At 40.5% G+C, this 24,317-nt stretch overlaps 2 protein-coding genes across 2 annotated transcripts; one reads left to right on the top strand and one right to left on the bottom strand.

Annotated features, from left to right (window-relative positions):
- Positions 1-221: 221 nt before the first annotated feature.
- On the top strand, positions 222-16,693 carry atxn7l2b (ataxin 7-like 2b). The gene is made up of 10 exons (XM_058785227.1): positions 222-487; positions 3,049-3,117; positions 7,265-7,574; positions 7,661-7,830; positions 9,276-9,358; positions 9,470-9,681; positions 10,909-11,080; positions 11,279-11,400; positions 14,090-14,843; positions 16,398-16,693. Exons 1-10 carry the CDS (start codon positions 334-336, stop codon positions 16,413-16,415), a joined length of 2,064 nt encoding a protein of 687 aa, XP_058641210.1. The 5' UTR covers positions 222-333; the 3' UTR covers positions 16,416-16,693.
- Positions 16,694-16,808: 115 nt separating this feature from the next.
- amigo1 (adhesion molecule with Ig-like domain 1) lies at positions 16,809-24,317 on the bottom strand. The gene is made up of 2 exons (XM_058785228.1): positions 24,122-24,317; positions 16,809-22,517 (listed from the first exon to the last, which is right to left on the bottom strand). The coding sequence occupies exon 2, from the start codon at positions 22,421-22,423 to the stop codon at positions 20,903-20,905; it is 1,521 nt and encodes a 506-aa protein (XP_058641211.1). The 5' UTR covers positions 22,424-22,517; positions 24,122-24,317; the 3' UTR covers positions 16,809-20,902.

Here is a 24,317-nt window from a genome sequence, read left to right as displayed (position 1 = left end):
AAAATATAAAAAGTCATTGTCATTTCTCCAATAAATAAGAAAATAAAAATATACTTGTAGTCAAAGCGAAATTGTGAACATTTATACGGCTTTTATGTTTAAAAATTCTGTTTTTATGTATGTTTTTTTAATTAACCTACCCTGAGACTACAGATTAGGATTAGCCATCCTGGCTAAATCTGGCTCATTTTACATTGATTTTTATGTATTAATAATGTTAAATAATCCATTTGTGAGAACCGGTTCTTATGAACGAACATTACAAAAGAACCGACTCGCAGAATTGAGTCGGACCTCCCATCGCTAGAAGGTGATCCGTCGTGAGCGCGCAAGATGACGTCGCAATGCGCTCCTGTCGTGATGGTGGCGGATCGTGCACGCGCTAAATCGGTAATGGCTGCCCTAGATCGGCGGATTTCCATCGTTGACTTTGCAGAGCAAAGCTGGACCGCTTGGATCGACAGAGCAAACGTATCCACGCCGGAGGGTGAGTAAAATCATGTGGATTATCGGTTGTAATCGCGTCGAGCGAGCACAAGAAATGGATTTGTTTGAAGAGAGCAAACCCCGGCACCACGACCCAAACAAAGGCCCCGCCGGGTCCTAGCGCCGCATGGGTTGCAATCCCACATACTGTACTTTTGGAAAATCTCCCAGGTCCTAGCGCTCCGTTTGGCCGATGAATATTCGCTTTACTAACATATAAAGTCTTGGAAATGATCTTATAATGTGCCCGAGCTTATTATGTACGTTGTCGTGTTGGTTAGAGCTTTTAAAGCCCAAAGATGCGGCTAAGTATGTCATTTTAGGTGATCTGACAGCCAGCCCGACGGGAAGTGAAGGTGGAGACGAGTCTCTGGCCAGAGGACTAGCAAGATAAATAAACCTCTGAACCCATTTACACACTCACAGGTTCATAATTGCTCTGGTCGCCGCGAGAACATCTCATTATCAGATTATCATGCTGTGACAGTATTATGAAACGCTGGGCTGATATTTCCCAGTGCAATAGCCAACAATCAAGAGGCATCTTCACATCAAACTCCCTTTGCTTTGACTTTTTAAAAATTTTTTTAATTTAATTTAATTTTTTATTACATCTGTATATATCACTCTTGGTCTCTCTCCAGCTATCTTACTTATAAACTGATTAATAATAATAATTGCATTTCTCATGTATGTGGTTGATGTAATACAGGAAATGACTAGGGCTGGGCGGTATATTGAGTTTAAACGATATATTCTTTATAAGCGATACGGTATGAAGCAATACCGTTAATATCGATATAAGTAGTTTGATACGAGCGCATCTGAAAGAATATCTAGGGAGGACACAGACTGAACTGCTGCGGAGAAAGTGCATAATACAATTTGTTCTACATATATCAGGCTTTATATGAAGGGCTTTAAAAAAAATCGTAAGATATAGTAGCCTAGTTTATAGTTTCAGTTTAAAGCGGCTCTGACAGAAAGGCTGCGTGTGCCGCTGACAGAGACGTGCTGTTTTCCTTAACGCATAACTTACATTTCACAGGTATATTCTCCATCTGTAAATGTTAGAAAGCCATGGAAATATTTCCATTTTGCAGTCAGAAGTGCGTGAGCTTTTGCTTTGCGATTCTCCGCTAAACTTCACAGACCATTTAGAACGAGCGCCGCCTAAAATATAAATTTTGCTGAAATATTTGTAGTTGGAAAATAAATGTGACATATGTAGAATTTTAAACCGACAAGTAAGTGTATTTGTATGATAGCACTAATTGTAAAGTGTAATGGGGTAATCAAAATAGCCTTTTTACTCAATTAGTCTGTGCTTTTTTTTTTATTATTTTCAATTTTAGTTTAGTAAATTTAACTTATGCTTTAAAAGCATTATTTTTGTTTTTAGATTGCAATGTTACAATGTTAGAATGTAATGTGATTTTAACCCTTTTTGCACATAGTATATGCCTTCATGCTTACATTCACTTTATTTGTTTAATCCAAATACAAAATACAGAGATATATACCTTATACCGCACATCAGCCAAAAAATATCGAAATATGAATTTTTTGCTCATATCGCCCAGCCCTAGAAATGACCCATATTAATGAATGCAGTGAGCTGTGGTCATTAGAAATGAGAACATTAAGAACTGTTGCTTTGACATTTGATGGTGTGTCTAAGCAGTTCTCAACTGGGGGACCAGTGCCAACAGGAATTGTTGGGGGACAGGAATTACCCTGTCATGAATTTCACTTCAACCACCTTCACAATTATACAGCCCACACTGGAAGTCCAATAGCCCACCTTAAGATGTTAGAGCTAAAGCTGGACGTGACTTAAAATGAGTTACAAATAATATTATTTTAAAACAATAAAACTTAATTAAATTGCTAAAAACCGCTGGAAAATATGTAGACCAACAACATGTAAAGGGACGTCACATTTGTGGTTAAAATTCTCCACTAAACTTTGTTTTTGGCAACCATTTTTTTCCTACCTACTACTCACAAATGCAGTTTCATTTCACACCTACTAGCTCCTAATCTGACTCAGTCAACCTCTATACACGTTAAACGCATTGATTACAATGCATTGTTCTCGTCAGTGTTATTTTAGTATGACACGCATAATAGTATTTATTTGAATGTTTAATTAGTTTTCATTGTTATATTTTTCATTTTAATTTTAGTTAAAGTTTTAATAATTATGTAATGTGGTTTTGTAATTTTTTGCCAAGGCAACATTTCTTTTATAAATACTATATATCTGTTTGTCTGTCTATCTATTATTTTCTCAACTTCACAATAGAAGCTAACCAGGCTAATACACAGACCCTGTGCAGCAAAAAAAAAAAAAAAAAAGCTTTTTAATTTGTCCCCTGGACAGATTCTGATTCTAGTAAAGAACATACGGTTCTGAAAATGTTTGGAATTACAAAATTAATTGCAGTTAGCTATCATTTTTAATATATAGATCCTTGAAAGGAGTGTCATTGTGAATGGACTTTGCTTGGTGCTTCATTTCCTGTTATAATGGGCTGTTTGTTTCACTGCCTCTTTTAGGGACCTCTCTGGAAGAGTGCAGCAAAAATGTGAAGAAACGGATGGAAACCATGACTCTTAAGAAAGAGGGTGAGGAGGTGCTTGCTAGGCTTATGATTGACAAATTGCAATGATTATGAATAAAACGTACTCTCTTACAAACGTAACCTTGGTTCCCTGAGATACGGGAATGTGTATTGCGTCTGCTAAGATGCTATGGGAAAAACTTTTTTCTCCTGAACTGAAGCCTTTTTTTCAATCACGCAGTGTAACTGCACGGCCATCGGTTCATGCAGTGCATTTAAAGACAAACCAATGGCTCCAACCTATGGCCGCAAAGCCTGCCAGAATGGGCGGAGCCATCTGGCTATATAAGCGGCCGCTTTGCCATAGGATTCAGGTTACTTCGACTGAAGCGACGACTGAGTCGTGCAGCTACATGGCACGGCTAGCAACGCAGTACTCGTTCCCGTATCTCAGGGAACCGAGATTACGTTTGTAACCAAGTACGTTCCCTATCGATGCTTCACTCGTACTGCGTCTGCTAAGACACTATGGGAACCAGTACAATCACGCGGTGCTAAGGTAAAGGAATGACCACATGTCTAATCTTGTCCTAGGCACCTCAGGGTCTAAGGGAATAAGAACAGCAAACACCTTAGGGGAGCAGGTTAAGCTCACAGAGGTCACACCCGGCCTTGGGTGATCGTTCTAGAAGACTCGCACAGCCTCAGCACCCATGGGGGCGCACATAAGCAGGTACCTGCCCATTATACAGAAAGAACCCTTGCCTGTAAGGCAGGGACATCTAGGTTATAAAACCTAGCAAATGTGGACGGCGTAGCCCAGCCGGCCACCGCACAAAGAAGAGGCGACGCCTCTAGTTGAATGGACTCGTACTCCAGTGGGGCATTGTATGCCCAAGGAAGAGTAGGCTGGCATAATGGCGTCAACTACCCACTTAGAATGTCTCTGCTTGGTGACCGAATTCCCTTTAGTGCGGCCACCGAAGCAGACAAAGAGCTGTTCAGATTGCCTGAACGGGGCAGAATGCTCAATGTAGACCTTCAGCGCCCTAACAAGGCAGAGTAAATTCAACTCCTGGTCTTCCTCTGAGGGAGGAAGCGCCGAGAGAGTAAAAAGCTGTGCTCTGAATGGAGTAAAGAGCACCTTAGGTATGTAACCATGCCTCGGTTTCAGGACGACCTTAGAGTCACCAGGCCCGAACTCCAGGCAATTAGGTCTCACAGTGCGCGCTTGTAGGTCTCCCATTCGTTTTACCGATGCTAACGCCAGTAGTGGTTTTTAATGACAGGGACCAGAGGTCAACAGACTGCAGCGGCTCGAAGGGAGGACCCTTTAGGGCCCTTAGAACAGTGGGCAGGTCCCACATAGGGACAGTGAGGGGGTGGGCAGATTCAGCCTTCTGGCCCCTCTCAGAAAACAAACAAGGTTGTCTCTTCCCACCGACTGGCCCTCTATAGGGGTGTGAGAAGTCGCTATAGTCGCTACATAAACCTTGAGCGTGGATGGAGAGTGCAGGGGAATGTGTCACGGGGCTGCTATGAGCAGGTGCGACAGCTCTGCTAACATATGTTGGTTTCTGAACCGTCGTGACAACATGTCTGCCCCTTGGTTCAGTTTGCCCGGAACATGTGCTGCTTTCAGCAAGCGCATGTTGAGCTGAGCCCAATCCAGGAGGCGTTCTACTAGCACGAAAAGACGCCTCGATGACAGCCCCCCCCCCGGCGATTTATGTAGGACACCACAGTCATGCTGTTCGAGCAGACCAGGACGTCGTGTCCTTTCAGGTCTGCCAGGAAGGTTTGACAGGCCCAACATACTGCCAGCATTTCGAGGCAGTTGATGTTCAGACTGTCCTCCGCTTTTGACCAGTGGCTGAACGTCAGTTTTCCTTTGCACAGAGCTCCCCAACCCATGTTGGAAGCATCTGTCGAGACTCCCTTCCTCCTGTAGACCATTCCCAGAGGAATGCCTGTTCCATCCACTGAACATTTGTCCAGGGGGCCAGGGCCTGATATACAGGCCTGATCCACCCTGATAAGCAGACGTCCATGACGCCACGCATGGGACGGAACTCGTGGTTTCAACCAGTACTGAAAGGGACGCATACGAAGCAAGCCCAACTGTAGCACTGGAGTCGCTGCAGCCATTAGGCCCAGCAACTTCTGAAACATCTTGAAGGGGGCGAGAGGCACCGGCTTTGAAGGAGGCCGCGAGCTGCTGTAAGGCCAAAGCATGTTCTGTCGTGAACACCGCTCTCATGTGCATTGAGTCGAACACTGTTCAGAGGAATGAAACTCGTTGACTGGGGGACAGTGCACTCTTGGCAAAGTTCACCCTGAGCCCCAGGCATTCTAAGTGGCTGAGGAGGAGGACTCTGTGAGATAGTGACTCCTCATCCGACTGAGCCAGAACGCGGTAATTAAGGTAATTAAAAACGCGGATTCCTTTCTGTCTCAGAGGGGAAAGAGCTGCATCTATGCACTTCGTAAAAGTGCGTGGAGCCAGGGACAGCCCGAAGGGAAGGACCGTGTGTTGACTCCCCCGAAGGCGAATCTCAAGAATCGCCTGTGGTGGGGGGCTATCTGGATGTAAAAGTAGGCGTCTTTAAAGTCCAGAGAAAAGAACCAGTCCTCTGGGTGGATTTGTGAGAGGATCTGTTTCAGTGTAGTCATCCTGAATGGCCGATTCATGAGGGCGTGATTCAGGTCCCTGAAATCGAGGATGGGTCGCAGGCCTCCATCCTTTTTGGGGATGAGGAAGTAATGGCTGTAAAAGCCTGACTCGCTCTGGGCTAGAGGAACCACTTCTATGGCTCCCTTCACCAGCAGATTTTTCACTTCGGCGCGCAGGATGAATAATCTCGTTTTATTATCCCCAGAACCCACTCTGCCACTCCGGGGATGGCTTGTCATGCCTCGGCCCGGGAAGACAGGGGTTGGATTGTTTCGAGTGCCTGTTTGCTGCAAGGGGACGTGGTACTCAAGGGAAATGGAAGAGGAAAACTGCTCTCTTTTTGAAATTGTTTGTGTTTTATTTTTAACGCTATCACAGCATATCGCCGTTTGGGCACTTGAACGGGCCCAGAGTTTGCAGCAAACACATCGCCTACTGCACCCGGAACTGGACGGGGTGATTGACGGCTCACGAGAGGCAGCTTGGGGGGGTGGTCCGGCTGCAGTGAGACTTGGCCCCCTCCTTTTTCTGACCCTTAGATCAGGATGACGCCGGCGGCACGGGATACAGCACTATCTTGGGCCAGGGTCCCAAACGGGAAGCGTCTGGCCGAGCGGGAACGCCGTTGAGGCTCAGGCTTGGCTGGTTGGGCGGCGGCGGCGGCGGCAGCTAGAGCGCTTTGGCAGGAAGCGCTGCATGGCCCGGGACGACTTCTGTGCCTCAGTGAAACGCTCAGCAAAGCCCTCAACCGCTGGCCCAAACAGACCGCTGGGAGTGATCGGGGCGTCCAGGAACAGGACCTTGTCGGCGTCTTTGATCTCTGCCATGGTCAGCCAAAAGTGGCACTAGACTGGCCATAGAGCGCCCTATGGCCTGAGCCGTGGCCTTGGTGGCGCGCAAAGCCAGGTCCGTCACGCTTCTCAGCTCCCTGAGTGTCGCAGGGTCCGGGCCAGACTGAATCCCAGACTGGGATTTCCACAAACAGGAAACGCACCCACGGTGGCCATCATCGGCGTGCAGGGCTATGCAATAACGGCGTGGCATTTGCAACAACGCCGTGAAAAATTGCTCTTTAGAAATTTGTTCTAATAGGGCTCGCCGGATGGCAGCAGGGGAAGCTGGATCACTGCTGAGAGATGCTGAAGGCAGCGGGAAATGCGGCGAATCAGCCGAGCAGGAGATCGCTGTTCCACTGCGAGGCATGTCAACAGCAAGCAGGCTCTTCAGTCAGCGGAGATCAACGAAGAAAGTCGTCATCGCTGAAGGAGAAGAAATCTGAATTATATGGCAAAGTGGCCGGTTATATAGCCAGATGGCTCCGCCCATTCTGGCAGGCTTCGCAGCCATAGGTTCGTGCAGCACCGCTGCCAAGTCATTGGTTCGCCATGTAGTTACACTGCGTGATTCAGTTCAGGAGAAAAAAAGGGCTTTTTCCCATAGCGTCTTAGCAGAAGTGAATTATTGATAGGGAACAGTCTTATCTTACCTTCAGAGTGAACCCTTGCCACACATAAAAGCATTTTTCTTGCCCTCATAGACATGTCGATATATGGCCACTGCCCAGCACATGATGACTTCTTCCTGGTGGTGTGCAGCCACTGTGGGCAGGTGGTGAAGCCACAGGCGTTTGAGAAGCATTGTGAGCATCGTCATGGCCTCTTCAGCGAGCTCTACGACACGTCATCCAACTGCTCTCCTGACCGACCGCAACAGGGGAGACCCCCTTCGCAACATGGAAGCCTTTGTGAGGTTCAAGACAGCAGGCACCAGGGGGCTGGTCCCCCACGAGTCCCACCACCTCATTCCCTCCATCAGGGACATTCCAAACCACAGCGTGAAGGAATCAGGTGAGGAGGAGTGAAGTGCAGTTTAACTTAATCTTACGCGTTCACTGTTTATACCAGTGTCATTTCATTCAAGTGTTATTTTCTAGGCTTCAGCAGGTGGATAAAGTTTCCCGTGAAACTCCTCCATCACCTCATTTGCCCACGCCACCAAAAAAAGCAGCCCCATCAGTCGAGAAACCAATCCAGAAAAGTTTGGATTCACACACTCACCCGCACGGACCAAGAACATACAGCAGAACCTACAAGAAAGTCCTTAGTAAGTCTCTGATGATTTTGCTGGCAGTCTAAAATGAATCTTAAAATTAAAAGTGTTTTAAGAGCGTGTCATTAGTTTTAGTCTTGTGAATCTGTTCAAATGGTCCATTTAAATGAATCAATTTAAAGAACTCCATTTTTAAATTGATTAAGAAAATGTCATTTATTCCTGTGATGGCAAAGCTGAATTTTCAGAAGCCATTATTCTAGTATTCAGTGTCACATGATTCTTCAGAAATCATTCTAATATACTGATTTGCTGCTCAAGAAACATTTCTTATAATTATCAATGCTGAAAACAGTTGTGTTGCTTAATATTTTTGTGGAAACCATGAAACTTTTTTTTCTTCAGGATTTTATGATAAATGTAAAGATTGAAAAAGTGTTTATTTGAAATTCAGGGCCCGTATTCACAAAACACCTTAAGGCTAAAAGTAGCTCATAACTCGCCGAATTAAGAGAAAATCTTAAAAATAATGGGCGTGTCAATCCTAAATTTAGGACTCCTAAGTCACTAAGACCAAGCCACAAACTATTCCTATAGCTGTTGCCGACAATTTGCCTCTGAACGTAAACATTTGATGATAATGACCTTTTAAAAAGGTATCACCTTTGGGAGGTTATTCCAAGTCCAAATTTTCCTTTGATTATATCCTTGTTTTCATTAACCAGTTGGACAAGAAGTAACAGCTGTTCTTGCATCCAGTTTGTTTGTTTGTTTGTTTCTTTACATTTGCATGTATTACTGTCAGCCATGATTATTCTACTCTGTTAATTAAAAGGCTGTTTATATGCATATTCACTTATTATGAGAAGCATACATGTAAGAGGCTGACAATAAGCTGAACATATACTTGTTTAATTAGTGACAATTATCCTGCATTTTAAAATCTTTATTTGAATGTGGCAATTAAAATTTTTGTTTTTAAACCTTTATTTGATTACGGCAACATGATATTGCGCTCTATAATATTTCTATGAATAAGTCTCTGACAGAGAGATTAGCCAATCACTGTGCATAGTTAGTAAGCAAGCTGACATCATCCATAGCAACGAGGTCAACCCCACCCTTGCTCTTAGCTTAAAACTTCTCTCTATTCCTTAATAAAAGTTTGTCTCAGCAGCTTTGTGAATAGGTTTTAAGAGAAAACTCTTAGCTAGAAACTTTTACTGCTATTTAGGAGAACTCTTAGTGCTAAGATAAAATGTTTTGTGAATACGGGCCCTGATCGTTTGTAACATTATAAATGTCTTCACTGTAAATTTAATGCATACAGTAATACTTTACTTAAAAGAAATGTAAAGAAATCCCTCAAATATTGTAACAAGAATTTTACTGTATTTTACTTTTGCCATAAACATTTTGAATATTATCTACAGTGTTTTTTTTTTTTTTTGGTTTGTTTCAAATATTTTCTCTAGTTGAAACCAGTTTGTTTGTTTCAGAGAAAGAATGTGACTTGGACAAGCACTGTGGGGTAATGGATCCTGAGAGAAAGAAACTGTGCACCAGACTGCTGACTTGTAATGTGAGTATATATTTAATATACAGAAACAGGTATACCAGCATAAAAAATTGAGCGATTTTGGACCGAAGTGTTAATCTCTTGCTGGTGTTTCTGTTATCTCCTCTACTGCAGATTCATTCCATCCATCAGCGCCGGCAAGTGGTAGGGAGGCGGAAACCTTTCGACCAGCTTGTAATGGAGCTGAAGATGAGCTCAAAGCCTCGAGAGCGCCCCCCTTTGCCCAGAGAGGTTCCTGATGAAGGCATTGCCCACCATGAGACCCCTGTGTCTCAGTTTGGGCCTTTGCACTACAAATGCCAAATAACTAACTCTTCTATTCTCAGGTCTATAGTTCTGCATTCTGTGATTTAAAGGGATAGTTCACCCAAAAATGAAAATTCTGTCAATAATTCCAAACGTAAGACCTTTGTTCATCTTCAGAACACAAATAATGATATTTTTGATAAAATCTGAGAGCTTTCTGACTCTGCATTGACAGCAACGGAACTACCACGTTCAAGGCCCAGAAAGGTAGTGACAGCACCACACTCATCCATTATGGTACCCTTGTGAACACATGAAAGAGAAGATATTGTTGAATAAAATCATTGTTTTTGTTTTCTTTATGCACAAAGTTTTCTCATAGCTTCATAAAATTAAGGTGTCGCATTGACTATTTTAACAATGTTACCTTACTACCTTTCTGGGCCTGTAACGTTTCAGTTGCGTTGCTGTCTATGCAGAGTCAGAAAGCTCTCAGATTTCCTCAAAAAATTAATTTAATTTAATTAACACTTAATTTGTGTTCCGAAGATGAACGAAGGACTTACGGGTTTGGAACGACATGAGGGTGAGTAATTAATGACAGAATTTTCATTTTTTGGGTGAACTATCCCTTTAAAGGGTTAGTTCACCCAAAAATGAAAATTAGCCTGTGTTTTACTCGCCTTCAAAGCACCCTAGGTGTATATGACTTTTTTCTTTCAGACGAATCCAATCGGAGTTATATTAAAAATTGTCCTGGCCCCTCCAAGCATTACAATGGGGATAATGGGTGCTTTTTGTCAACAGTACAGAAGACATGAAATAAAGTGCGTGCATCCATAATAAAACGTCCCTCACACAGCTCCGGGGGGTGAATAAAGGCCTCCTATAGCGTTTTTGTAAGACAAATATCCATATTTCAAACGTAATAAACACTTTTTTTCTCACTTCCACTGACTGTTGTATGCGGAAGCCGTTCAGGCAGATGATGTAGGACGTCAGCGTTGCATGATTAGTGATGAATGCGGAGAGAACAAAACAAAATGGAGGTCACAAATTAGAAGCACAAAACGAGGATTTGTAAAGAAAAATGTTGGAGGATTTCGGCCAGGACAATTTTTAATATAACTCCGATTGGATTCGTCTGAAAGAAGAAAATCATGTACACCTAGGATGCTTTGAGGGTGAGTAAAACACAGGCTAATTTTCATTTTTGGGTGAACTAACCCTTTAAATAGAGGAGAGTGAAGCTTTCAAGTTTATGTGATACTTGGACAGGACATTTATCTGAATGTGTGTGTTTACAGGTCCATGAATTCATCAGAGAGTGTTGTAGAGATGAAGCAGGAGGTGATGCGCTCTGAGGAGCCGCAGGTGGAGTCTCTCTCAGCCGATCTCTCCAGTGAGGAGAGTGACGGGGAGAACCGTGAGGACTTTGCTCATTTACCAGCAAGCACCCTGCACCCTAAACCCCTGGGTGTAAGTATTTAACTTCATATCAAAATTTAAGCACTTTTTAAACTAAGAAGTGCTAAAAATCCCTGTAAATCTTAATGTAAGATTATGTTCATATCAAAAGTTACAAAAAAAAAAACATTGAAAATTCTAAACGTCTAATAATATCCCATTAGTAGTAAAATGAACCCATGTTTGTCTACTCTCTCATGTTCTTCCCAGTTTTGCACCTTCGGGGCACGTGTTCTTGGCCATAGTGTGTTGGCGTTTGACCGAAGGTTGCTCCACCTGCGGTCAGCTTTCAGTGTTATGATGGAGCAGCACCTCAGCACTTATCTATGGAAGTAAGATGTTTTTCATCAAGCTGATGATGAGCTTGTGACGTTCACAAGGCTTAGATTTTCTGTGTTCTCAACATTTAGCCGATTACAGGAAATGCAGTGAGGTCTAGAAGTCTGAGAGCACTATTAAAAATCCTTCTACTTTTGTATTTTCATTATTTATTGCAATGTAATTTTATTGAAAAAAAGTAAAGCAATACATAATATTTTGAATTAGCTTTTGAATTAGAATTTTTATATACAGGTGCTGGTCATATAATTAGAATATCATCAAAAATTTCATTTCATTTCATTTATTTCACTAATTCCATTCAAAAAGTGAAACTTGTATATTATATTCATTCATTACACACAGACTGATATATTTCAAATGTTTATTTCTTTTAATTTTGATGATTAGAGCTTACAGCTCATGAAAGTCAAAAATCAGTATCTCAAAATATTAGAATATTACTTAAGACCAATACAAAGAAAGGATTTTTAGAAATCTTGGCCAACTGAAAAGTATGAAAATGAAAAGTATGAGCATGTACAGCACTCAATACTTAGTTGGGGCTCCTTTTGCCTGAATTACTGCAGCAATGCGGCGTGGCATGGAGTCGATCAGTCTGTGGCACTGCTCAGGTGTTATGAGAGCCCAGGTTGCTCTGATAGTGGCCTTCAGCTCATCTGCATTGTTGGGTCTGGTGTCTCTCATCTTCCTCTTGACAATACCCCACAGATTCTCTATGGGGTTCAGGTCAGGCAAGTTTGCTGGCCAATCAAGCACAGTAACACTATGGTCATTGAACCAGCTTTTGGTACCTTTGGCAGTGTGGGCAGGTGCCAAGTCCTGCTGGAAAATGAAATCAGCATCTCCATAAAGCTTGTCAACAGAAGGAAGCATGAAGTGCTCTAAAATTTCCTGGTAGATGGCTGCGTTGACTGTGGACTTCAGAAAACACAGTGGACCAACACCAGCAGATGACATGGCAGCCCAAATCATCACTGACTGTGGAAATTTCACACTGGACTTCAAGCAACATGGATTCTGTGCCTCTCCACTCTTCCTTCAGACTCTGGGACCTTGATTTCCAAATGAAATGTAAAATTTACTTTCATCTGAAAAGAGGACTTTGGACCACTGAGCAACAGTCCAGTTCTTTTCTCCACAGCCCAGTTAAGATGCTTCTGACGTTGTCTCTGGTTCAGAAGTGGCTTGGTAGCCCTTTTCCTGAAGACGCCTGAGCGTGGTGACTCTTGATGCACTGACTCCAGCTTCAGTTCTCTCCTTGTGAAGCTCTCCCAAGTGTTTGAATCGGCTTTGCTTGACTGTATTCTCAAGCTTGCGGTCATCCCTGTTGCTTATGCACCTTTTCCTACCCAAATTCTTCCTTCCAGTCAACTTTGCATTTAATATGCTTTGATACAGCACTCTGTAAACAGCCACACCTTTCAGTAATGACCTTCTGTGACTTACCCTCTTTGTGGAGGGTGTCAATGTTCGTCTTCTGGATCATTGCCAAGTCAGCAGTCTTCTCCATTATTGTGGTTTCAAAGAACAAGAGATACCCAGAATTTATACTGCAGGGATGGTCATTTATTCAAACTCAAATGTAAATATTCCAATATTTTGAGATACTGATTTTTGACTTTCATGAGCTGTAAGCTCTAATCATCAAAATTAAAAGAAATAAACATTTTAAATATATCAGTCTGTGTGTAATGAATGAATATAATATACAAGTTTCACTTTTTTAATGGAATTAGTGAAATAAATCAACTTTTTGATGATATTCTAATTATATGACCAGCACCTGTATGTGACCCTGGACCACAAAACCAGTCTTAAGTCGCTGGGGCATATTGGTAGCAATAGCCAAAAATACATTGTATGGGTCAAAATGATCGATTTTTCTTTTATGCCAAAAATCACTAGGATATTAAGTAAAGATCATGTTCGATGAAGATATTTTGTAAATTTCCTACTGTAAATACATCAAAACTTAATTTTTTATTAGTAATATGCATTGCAAAGAACTTAATTTGGACAACTTTAAAGGCAATTTTCTCAATATTTTGCCTTTTTTTTTTTTTTTTGCACCCTCAGATTCCAGATGTTCAAATAGTTGCATCTCAGACAAATATTGTCCTATCCTAACAAACCATACATCAATGGAAATATTATTTATTCAGCTTTCATATGCTGTATAAATCTCAGTTTCAGAAAATTGACCCTTATGACTGGTTTTGTGTTCCTGGGTCACACATTTATTTTTAATTTACGTTTTAGTAATAAGCGTATTATATTTCTGTATAACTTTTTTTTTTTTTTTTCAGTTTTATTTAATTTTATAACTTCAAATTATTTCACTTAGTTGCCAAGGCAACATTTGTAATTTCTGATTATTTTTATCTAATATTTGTGCTTTAATTCATCTCTTTACATTTTAGTTATTTTTCATTACAAATGTATTATCAGCATAATAAACTGTTTAAAAATAAATAAACTCCCCAAATATATTTAAATAATCTGGTGCTATTATTAAATGCTAATAATAATTATGTTTTTAAATTAGTTTATATGAATTTATTTGCTTTAATTTCTTTAATTACAAAATGGGTTGATTTTAAATGTATTTGTGCAAGAATGGATTTTTTTTCTCTTTTGCTTGTGAATTTTGTTTGTTATAAGTATATTCTATGTCTGCAGGAAAATCCCTCAGGTGTCAGAACTATGCTCTCATCAATCCCTAAACACCACAAATACCTACAATTCCCATGATGCCATGCGCAGCTCAGTACCCATCCGCAGCGCCTCTACTCTCAGGACAAGCACCTCAGGACAATCAGAGCCCACTAACCTAACAGCCGCCTCCAAACTACCACCGAAAGCCCAGACGACCTCAGGCCCTGCCCGGCCCCGTAACCCTGCGGGTCGGACCAGCAAACAGGCTTTGCAAGCAGGTTTCAGGGAGCTCCAGGAGAGTCCCACAGCCAGCAAGCGCCGGAAATCACCCAAAGAGGACAAGGACTCACCTGGACAGTCCAAAATCCTATTTCTCCCCCACCACAAAGACCGCCAGTCCTCCTTGAACAGAACTACGATTTCTTCACCACATGGACCATTTAATGGCACACACTCACTTGGCAGCAGAACACACCCACCTGAAATGAAAGGGCTGCTTAAGCAAAGCCCCGCCCACATCTCCCCCTCTCCCTCCCCAGAGTCTGATAAGGGAGGGGCCTCAGGGCTCAATCAAAGGGCTGTTGGGTACGAGCATAAAGGGCCTGGCAGGAAACGCAAGACCTGCGACGCCTCTCCCCGCAAAAACAATTCATGTGCCCCTAAACCCAATATCCTTTCCTCTTTCTCCCAAACTCACTCCAGCCTGGTGTCCTGGGGTGGGGATGGCAGACCAGCATCAACCTCCCACAGTCTGCCAAAGAAACTAGGTGCACAGAAGGTATGTTTAACACATTTATCAGTAGTTTAACTAAATGTGCATTCAGTTTTTGTTTTTGTTTTTTAATTCATTTTAATTTTATCTTCAGTGGTTAAAAGCTCAGAAGAATCTCATTTAATGAATCATTTAAATTAAATCTAATATTAAAAAAGCATCTTTCCTTATATCATTGGGTTCCTTTGTCTTAAAAGATGCCGCTAAACATGATTCATAGAAAACATATGGTAGTTCATTTAAATTTGTATTATTTTAAATACTATAATATTTATTAATATTTTGAATTAGGTTTTACTTTTTTAAATTTCAGTTTTCATTTTAAATTTAGCTTAAGCTTTAGTCATTTTTGTTATGTGCTTATTAGAGTTGGTTAAATATTGTATTTTATATTATATTAATATTTTATTTTCAGTTCTGGTAATTTTAGTACTTAAACATATTTATTTCAGTCATTTGCCAAGGCAAGTTTTTTTAACATTCAAATTTTTTATTTTATTTTAGGTTTTTATTTAAATTTTCCAGAAACAGTTTTAAAGGGATAGTTCACCCAAAAATGAAAATTGTCTTCATTTACTAACCCTCCTGTCATTCTAAACCTGAATGAGGTTTTTTTTTTCTTTTTTGTGTCTAACATAAAAGAAGATATTTTGAAGAATGCTGGTATTTTGAAGACAGTTGATGGTCCCCATTGACTTCCATAGTATTTCTGTTCGGTACAACTGTTTGGTTTTTCAAAATTCTTCAAAATATTTTCTTTTGTGTTCAGTATAAGAAAGAAATGTATACAGGTTTGGAACGACATGAGAGTGCGTAAATGATGACACAATTTTTATTTTTGGGTGATCTATTCCTATTTTGTTGATTCCAAAAGTATTGAAAACATTTAAATCACACTTTAAACAGCATTTTATAATCTTTTATGTAAAATATTTGTTACTTTTTTTATATTATCATAATTTTTGTGCATGCAATGAAAAACTAAAGAAATAATAGACAGTTACAGTATCTAAAACTATACATTTTCCTTTACAAAATCCAATTATGTTTCTTCTTTTTTAGTACTTGTATAAATATTTGTTGTTTTTTCAACTACCCAAATGAAAAAGCTTTTATAGGCTATTAGGCTAATGATATGATTGATCTAATGCGAGTTCACATCATTTAAAAGTACTATTGCTTTCTTTAGGCATAAAACACTTCCATACCGAAAATACTTAGTGCACCTTTAAGTGCTTGTTTGAAGTGATATGTTAAATAATAACCTAATACGACCAATATGTAAGGTTCTGGAAGCTTAAGCAGCTCTTGGTAGACCTATAATCCTCTTGTTAGGGAAAGGAAATACATTAAAGTTATTGAAGAAAACTGGCAAAGCTTACTTTTCAAACACTTCAAAGATAAAAATACACCGTGTTAGATAAAACAACAAGTATAGGAAGCCACAGATTGATAGTCTGTTAAGATGAGTCATCAAGGTTTAATTCAGCACAGTGGTTGAGTCTCAGCTCTGAATTTAGATCCTTTTCCTGACCATCTGCTCTTCTTTTCTCCCAACAGCCAAAGCTTCTTCACTGAGGGAGTCTGCCTTAAACTCCTCCAGAAGCACGGGCTTACTGCCATGTATTTGCCACAGACTTAATGCACAGGGATGGTTGAAGTTCACTGTAGGAGGATGTATCTATATGTGTGTGTGTGTGTGTGTGTGTGTGTCTGTGTTTTGTATACTGGATTTCTATGTGAATGAATGTGTTTTTGAATGACCTGCAAATGAATATAGAAATACCTCAAGACCTTCCTTATGCTGCTAAACGGACTGTCAGATAATGGACTCTGAAATAAATATGCCAACACGTTTCCGTTGTCTTGCTCTTTATGAATTGAGCTGCATCATCTTACCACTAGATGACACTAAACGGCTAGATACCTCCATTTTACACAGACAGGCCAAAGGGTCGTTTTTTGTTTGTTGCGCTGGATGAATAATGGTCGTAGATGCTGCAAAGCTTAGTTTACAGATGTCATTGTAGAAATGACCTAGTGAGTGCAGCTTTACTATTTTGGTTTAAATAAAAATCAGTATTTGTGGTACACTGTCAATTTAACACAAAATAATTTCATCTTATCTCTTGGGGCAAGTATGCAATTCAAGCATGTAATAAGTGCTCATGTCAAAGATTCTGTATATAATAATGTGGTTATTGTGGAAACTTATGGTTCCTAATAGAGGTTGCTTCAGATAAATAGTGTCTGCTAAATGTCTATATGACTAGACGGGAAGCATAAAAACAGGAAAAACAGTCCATTTCATTTTTTTTTATTCGCTTTTATTTTATTGATAAATGATACTTCTCATAGATAAACTTCCATGTGGGAGGTCTGCTGGTCCAGAATCAGTTTCTGGATTATCCTCAAGCAGTCCATTTCACTCTAGGATAGGGATCTACGCCACCCGGCGCTCATCAGTCTCATTTTTGACATTCAGACTAAATAAGCTTTTACAGTAAGGCCTCTAGCTCTAATACTGGACCTGACAATATTTATATTCTCGCTTTCAGAGACTAGCAATGATGGCTGAGACTTTAGATCTCAAACCAATTAGGGTTCACACAGTTTGTTCAGCAGTATGCATGTATATCAGGATGCTTGCTTACTAAGAATTGGTACAGATATGTCTACATTTCTGAGATTCTGGTAGATTTGTGTTAGTCTACTTTTTCTGTATTTTATGTACTCAAATCTAGAATTAATAGACTAGACTAACTATCAAATGCTGTTGATATTGTTACTTGTTTTGAATTTTGTTAATTTAGAGTTTAAATGTAAACGTCTAAATGTTAGTAAAGAACAGAAGGGACTTGATCTAGTCTCTAGTACCACGTATCTCTAGCACCATGTTTTTAAGGCCGTTCATATCAAAAAGGATAACTGTAACGATAAATTTATTCCATGTCCAACAAAACCACTTCAACAAAACATTGTTTAATGTACTGTAGCTGCAATTATGTAATTTGCCACTTTAAATGCTCAAGTTTCTTAAAGTTGTGTGGATTCTGATTTTATTTTTTATTTATTTTTTTATTGTTCGTCAGCTGGAAAAAAAAAATTGTGAAAGTAATTCCAACCATATAGTTGCCCTTATAGTTAAAGTTGTGGTTTGGACTCCACTATTCGTAAAGAAATAGAGTGATTATTACAGCTTTGTAGTTACTATTATAGTTATCGTCCTTGGTGTGAACGGGCCTATAACCTGATACTAAAGCTAATATAGGACAGTTTTGAGACTTAACATTTGCACAAGTGCTTCTAAAATGAGCTATTTTGACATTCTGAGAGGCTTCAAGTCAACATGTAATCAAAATTCACCCTATTTACTTATTTATTAGATTTATTATGAACAATTCTTCAGTTATTTCAAGGAAAAAACAGTTTGTCTTTAGCATATTAATCAGAATGACTTGCATTTTTTTTGGACGTTAACCAATAGCCAGAGCTATTCAGGCATTTTATTCATCAAACTTGCATTCGGTCTGGCTCCATTCTGGTTTATAACGCTACTTTTCACAATTCAATAAATTTTCTGCCCCACTTTTCTGATTACAAAAGGAAAACGGGCTGCGAACAGTGATTCATGTTGAAATTTCTAATTAATGCAACAGTTTTGGTGCTTTGATGCAGTCTGTGATGCTTCTTGAGATTTAATTTACTGACATTAAAAAATCTCAATTTCTGTGCCTATATAACAACATATAATAGACAAATAGATGATCAAATTTCAAAATACATGACAGAGAAAGACCTTTACAGTCAGTGTCATTAAAATAGGTTTACCAATATCCTATAGTCACAAGTGGAATCTAGACAACTGTATAGGAACAATACACAGAAAGAACAAGGAATTAATTGAGTCTCTTTGGAACCTCAAGTGGAAAAAAGCTACCTAAAATGACACGATCTCATAAACACTGTAAAAACAAACACTGTTTGCACATACAAAAGCACAGATGTACTGTCAAATGCTGAGTAATGAACAGTGGAACTCTGCTCATAGCGAAATAGCCAAGGACACACAGTTCAGAAGAACACACACGACAGAGGTGAAAAGCTGCTGGATGTGGTTTTAGGGGGAGCACTTGGCTTTTCTGTCTCTTTGCGAACAGACCGCAGAGATCTCAGGCCTCCTCCCACAGCGCTCGTGATGGTAAGGCCTTTCCCTCCCCTCCACACTAATTTTGGATTGCAGCTGGAGAAACGTGTAAGAGACCGTAACTGCCCATGACTGCAGTCTGCCATAGCTGCTATTATCTGTCATTCCCTCTCCCTGAGATAATACTGTTTGTGAGTTCATCCACCTATCAAACATTTAATAGCTTCACCCACTCCCTCGCTCGCAAAACAGGATGTAATTACGATGTTACTAGGGAAAGAGGTCGGAGGAAACTAAGATTGCTCCCGCTGATCCCAACCAGACCCTGTTATAAATATGTGGTTATGGTTAACACGTGACATGTGTCCGATTTCTTTCCAGGAACACAAGAATGGAAGTGGCATTCCCAGAATTAAGGGTTCTAGAGACTGTGTGCGCTGCGCTGGAACGTTCTAAATCCACACCTGGTTCTCTAACATCATTGACTGGCGTTCTAGAACAGTCCTATCATGCCTTTCGAGTCCACCAATAACGTTGTAATTAAAATCTGGTTGGAATGCATCTAGTCATCTACCTTGAGCACAGCCAAATAACGCATTACATTATGATTCATAGCAGTCTCTTTAGATTCCTATGGCATTGTATATGCAAATATAATATTGGTCTTTGAAAGATCATTGCAGTATGCCTGTAGTAATAATTTAGAATCTCAGAACATTCAGCTAATCACTGCGTTTTGACCTGAGTTCAAACTTCTAACTTGATTTTTAATTCATTCAGAAAATGATAATGGTTTGAGCTAAAAAAATAATAATTAAAAATTCCCTCAGCCTTTGGCTTTTTATTACATCGGCGCTTCAAGGGCTTAAAAAAATGACATCCATTCTGACAATGGATGAGTCATCACTGACTCCAACCACCACAAGTGCAAATGAACGGAGAGTGAGAAGAGGTCTGAGTGTCCGAAACCGTTTTGGCTGCTGAATCCAGGCTTAAATCATCCTAGCTTTAGAGATGAGAATGCAAGCAGATGGGACACGTCATTCTATTAAAAGATTGCATTAGCATTTCGGTTATATGTCACTCCCTGGTTGTCATGACAGATGAGCTCAAGCGGCTGAAAATGCACACGTTCTGCATTTTTTATGCGAGGGTTAATGCATTCCCAAATGGCTGTATTTAAATATAGTTTCATATAGATGGAAGTTTTGTATTGGTATCCAACATTTAAACTTCTAAAATTGCTAATGAAATTGGACTGAAAGAGTCTAGATTCAAAGAGCCAATCGAGTTTAACCAGGATATGTTTTTTTTTTTTTTTTTCATAGGTGGAGGATGTTTCATGTACAGTAAATGTTTCAAAACAACTAATGCTTTTCCATCATTTTCTTGTAACTGTCCTCAAATGCTATAGTGCATTGCTTTCTCCTGTAATGACCAACTGCATATGGCTTTACATAAAGTGGTAAGGTTGGTCAGTTAGCATAAATTGTGGTAAATATGATTAGCTACAAGGGTTTCATTCTATGCTATATTCTTCTTAACATTAGCAGTCAGCAAAGCTCATGCTTATGATGTGATTATATAGAGGATGTATTAATGTTCTAATGTCTCTCAACCTATAGCTTTCTAGCTTGATCATTGAGAAATCGCAAATTGCATTTGTTGTTTACCCAGACTACCTCTAGTCACACTTTGTGGGTTTAAACTCACAGGAACATCTAAACACTCCAAGTTTAGATTCCACTAATATGGCAAGACCTTTTCACAGTATATACTTAAGTGCTACAGATTAAAATGCTGGAAAGGTTTTGCAGAAACAGCCAAACATTGAGGATGGCAAACTGTGTACTTTAGTCTCTTAGTCCAGGAAAGCCACAACAAAGAACTGTCTCTAGCCAAAAAGACACATCCTCCCTCAGACTACAATGGGAGTATCAGAAAAGACCGAACTAATCGAGTCTGCCACCGATTTCTTCCGCTTTCCTTTTCCCTGCATGGCCTCCTCATCCACTTCTTCCTCTCCGTTAGGATTCACCTTTCCGTTCTGTCCCTGCAGGTCCTTGGGGTCTATGAAGGCCACGTGCCTGTTGAGCTCTGCTTTGGTTGCCATATCCTCGTGCGTCGGGGTGGCGCTGAGCATGGAGGAGTGGATGCTGTCTTCATGCTGGTTCTTTTTGCCCTGGTCTGGACAGCAGAAGCAGCGACAGGGTGTCAGGTACAGATAGATAAGAACCAGGACCACGCTAGCCAAGCAGCCCACCAGAGTGGTGTACGCGGTGTTGAGGGTCTCGCCATTGCCGTTGAGGGTGAAGTTGTGGACTTTGACCACCACATAGAGCGTTTCGTTAAGGTATTCACTCACGGCAAAGCAAGTGTACACACCTGAGTCCTCAGGTCGTATCGATTTTATCTCAAGGCTGCCATTTTTGACAACCTTGTTATTTGTATCGCTCTGGTTACTGTCAGGAGGCACCAATATGTTTCCAGGTAGCATCCAGGTCTTGGACATTTTTCGCTGTTTGGTATCACAGCTGAGGGTGAGCGTCTGCTCCAAATAAGCCTCTTGGTCGGTTTCTTTAAACGTGCTGCAGTTCATATGAGTGTTGAGATCGTACAAACGCAGCACCCGCTTATCTGGGCTGGGATGCACGCAGGTGTGTTCGTCCTTGAAGTCCACCGCTGAATTGAGCCGTCGGATATACCAATGAGCCATCAAACTGTACAGCTCGCAGTCGCAGATGAGGGTGTTGTTGTGGAAGTACAGCCCGTTCTTGATCCAGGCCGGCAGCGCCTGGAGGTCTTGAATGGGGAGAACTTTGATCCGATTGGAAGACAAGTCCAACAGGCTCAGCTTGTCCAGTCGGCTCTTGTCCTTGACGAGCTCCAGGGGGAAGCGGGACACCTGGTTCTGGCTCAGGTAGAGCTTCTGCAGGCCACTGAGGCCCGAGAAGGCTGTGCGGTCGATCTGCGAGATCTGGTTGTTGTAGAGCAGCAGAACCTCCAGATCTATCAGTGGCTCAAAAATGAACTCGTCCAGCTGTCGCAGTTTATTCGATGACAGATCCAAGTAGCGCAATTGCTTTACAAAAACGAATGCTTCAGAAGAGATGAATGACAAACCGTTGTGGCTGAGCAAGAGGTTGTGGAGGTTGGGAAGTTTGTGCTTGGTCCATTGTGCGCGCAGTCCGGTTATCTCATTAAAACTAATGTCAAGCACAGCTGTGTAGTTGGGCAGCTCGGACGGAACCATCGTCAAGTTCATCTTGGAGCAGCTGACAATGTTGCTGGCGCATATGCACATTTTGTGACAATTCAGCATCGATCCTCTGGACCTGGGGATCAGTGCGAGAATAAAGGACAAGCAGACGGCCCACCTAATGCAACACTTTATGGAAGGGAGCATCTCTGACACGCAGTTAAAATGTGGATGTAGCATAAGTCATAGAATCCTCTTCAGTAATGTGGCTGTGTAAATCCTTTCCACACTGTTTGGAGGAACAGCTTGTGGGACTGATGATGCAAATTTAGAGCTACAAGACAAAAAGAAACAAAAGTGATTTATGCTTTATGTACTGTTTAAAAAAAAACAAATTGTCACAAATTGTTAACCTGTTTAGACCCACTGTCCACTTCTTTCTTTTTCTGCCATTTAGTAATCAAATCACAGAATTTTTAGATGGCTACAAAGCAAATGCTTAATTCATTGCTGCTTTTTGACAAAATATTTTGGTTTTGAAACTGTGGCCTGTGACAGAGCAGAAAATAATAACATAATTCTATTATATTTATAATTTAGTTATATATAAATTGAGTCAGATTATTTGCAGACCATGCCTGATAAAGGCTATTATATTGATATTTTGTTTTCGTAGCCATTTGCCTGTAAAAATAATAGACGTCTATTGCACTACATTGCTTATGTATTGATATTCAACTTTTATGTCTGTCTGAAAACATGCCAAAGTTGTAGGTGGTGTGGCACTGTGAAGAAAAAAAACCCTGAGCTGGTCACTGAAAAAGTGCAGGTTTGACCGTCCCTATAAGTGTATGCTTAGCTATATAAATAATATTTATTAGTTGATCTTACACTGATGAAATATAATATAACTTGAACACTTCAGTACTATTTACAATGTTCATTAAAAAAAAACTCACTCTTTTTTGACTCTATATATGGCCAATTTTATGGTTGGTAAAAACTGTTTTAGAACATGTAAACTGGTAAAAGCTGACAAAACGTTTTGGACCAGAAAACAAACCAGCTGATCTAGTCATAAGGTGGTCATCAAACTAGTCTGTTTCACGGTAGCTGGTCAACGAGATATAGCTTGCGCCAACTTATGACCATCAACTACACTGGATTTTCCAACAAGGTTTTTTAGTAGAAATAAAACATGGTCACGTTTTGTGTCATTTGGAACATAATTCGGGTCTGAACGGGTTAAGGTAAAATGAATGAATGTGAAAACAGTATTGTCAGGACAAGCGCGCGCTCAACGCGCACAACCTTATGCGTGCGCATAGGTTTACAAACAAGCTCTGACCTATTCATTCAGAGAAGAGTGCGTGGCCCACATGGCGGTATCCAAATGTACAATAACAATATGTGTTTTATTTATTACTTTATTTATTTATGTATTTTTATGTGTTTGCATGTCAAAGGGAAAAAAAGATAATTTGATAAACGCTTCGGGCAAAACTCATTGTAAGTGTTAAGATCTCTGTGTTATGGCCTCTACGGACTCAACATGGTGTAGCATTGCACCATTTACCGTATGCATGCAGTAACCCGTGATTTTAATGGGATAAAAATTACACAGTCCTAAAAAACACATAAATATATTACCTGCATACTGTTGTGCCAAAAAAAAAAAAAATTATAAAGTAAAACATTGTCTCTTTTTATCCATTTCACATCACAGCAGTGTGACACGTCTTTCCAATTTAAAGAAAAGACAAAACGGAAACGACGAGGAAGAGGTGTAGACGTGCAGTCTTCAGAGACACTGAAAATAAAACGTTTCCAGCACGAGCTCAGAGCGACAAATGATGGCAGACACACCGATAGAGCTTAACATAGGTAAGAATAACATTACGTAAAGAAATAGATACAACGGCATATCTCAATACTAACCTTGAGATGTATCACCGCAGACACACATTAATCCCTTTAGAAAGTCCATTTCCTAAGGAGCGCCAGAGCTTTTCTATGATGCAGTGTGACTGAACGGGTGTAAATAAGCCCGCCGCAGCGCACACACCTCTGATCAGCAGCAGCAGCAGCAGCATCTCTTCATGGGCGCATGAGCAGACCTGCACACACACACACA

This window comes from Onychostoma macrolepis, chromosome 08 (genome assembly GCF_012432095.1).
Source record: "Onychostoma macrolepis isolate SWU-2019 chromosome 08, ASM1243209v1, whole genome shotgun sequence".
In the NCBI taxonomy this organism is placed as follows: Eukaryota; Metazoa; Chordata; class Actinopteri; order Cypriniformes; family Cyprinidae; genus Onychostoma; species Onychostoma macrolepis.
The sequence above is the reverse complement of the archived record's forward strand: the minus strand, read 5'-3'. Positions and strand labels throughout refer to the sequence as shown.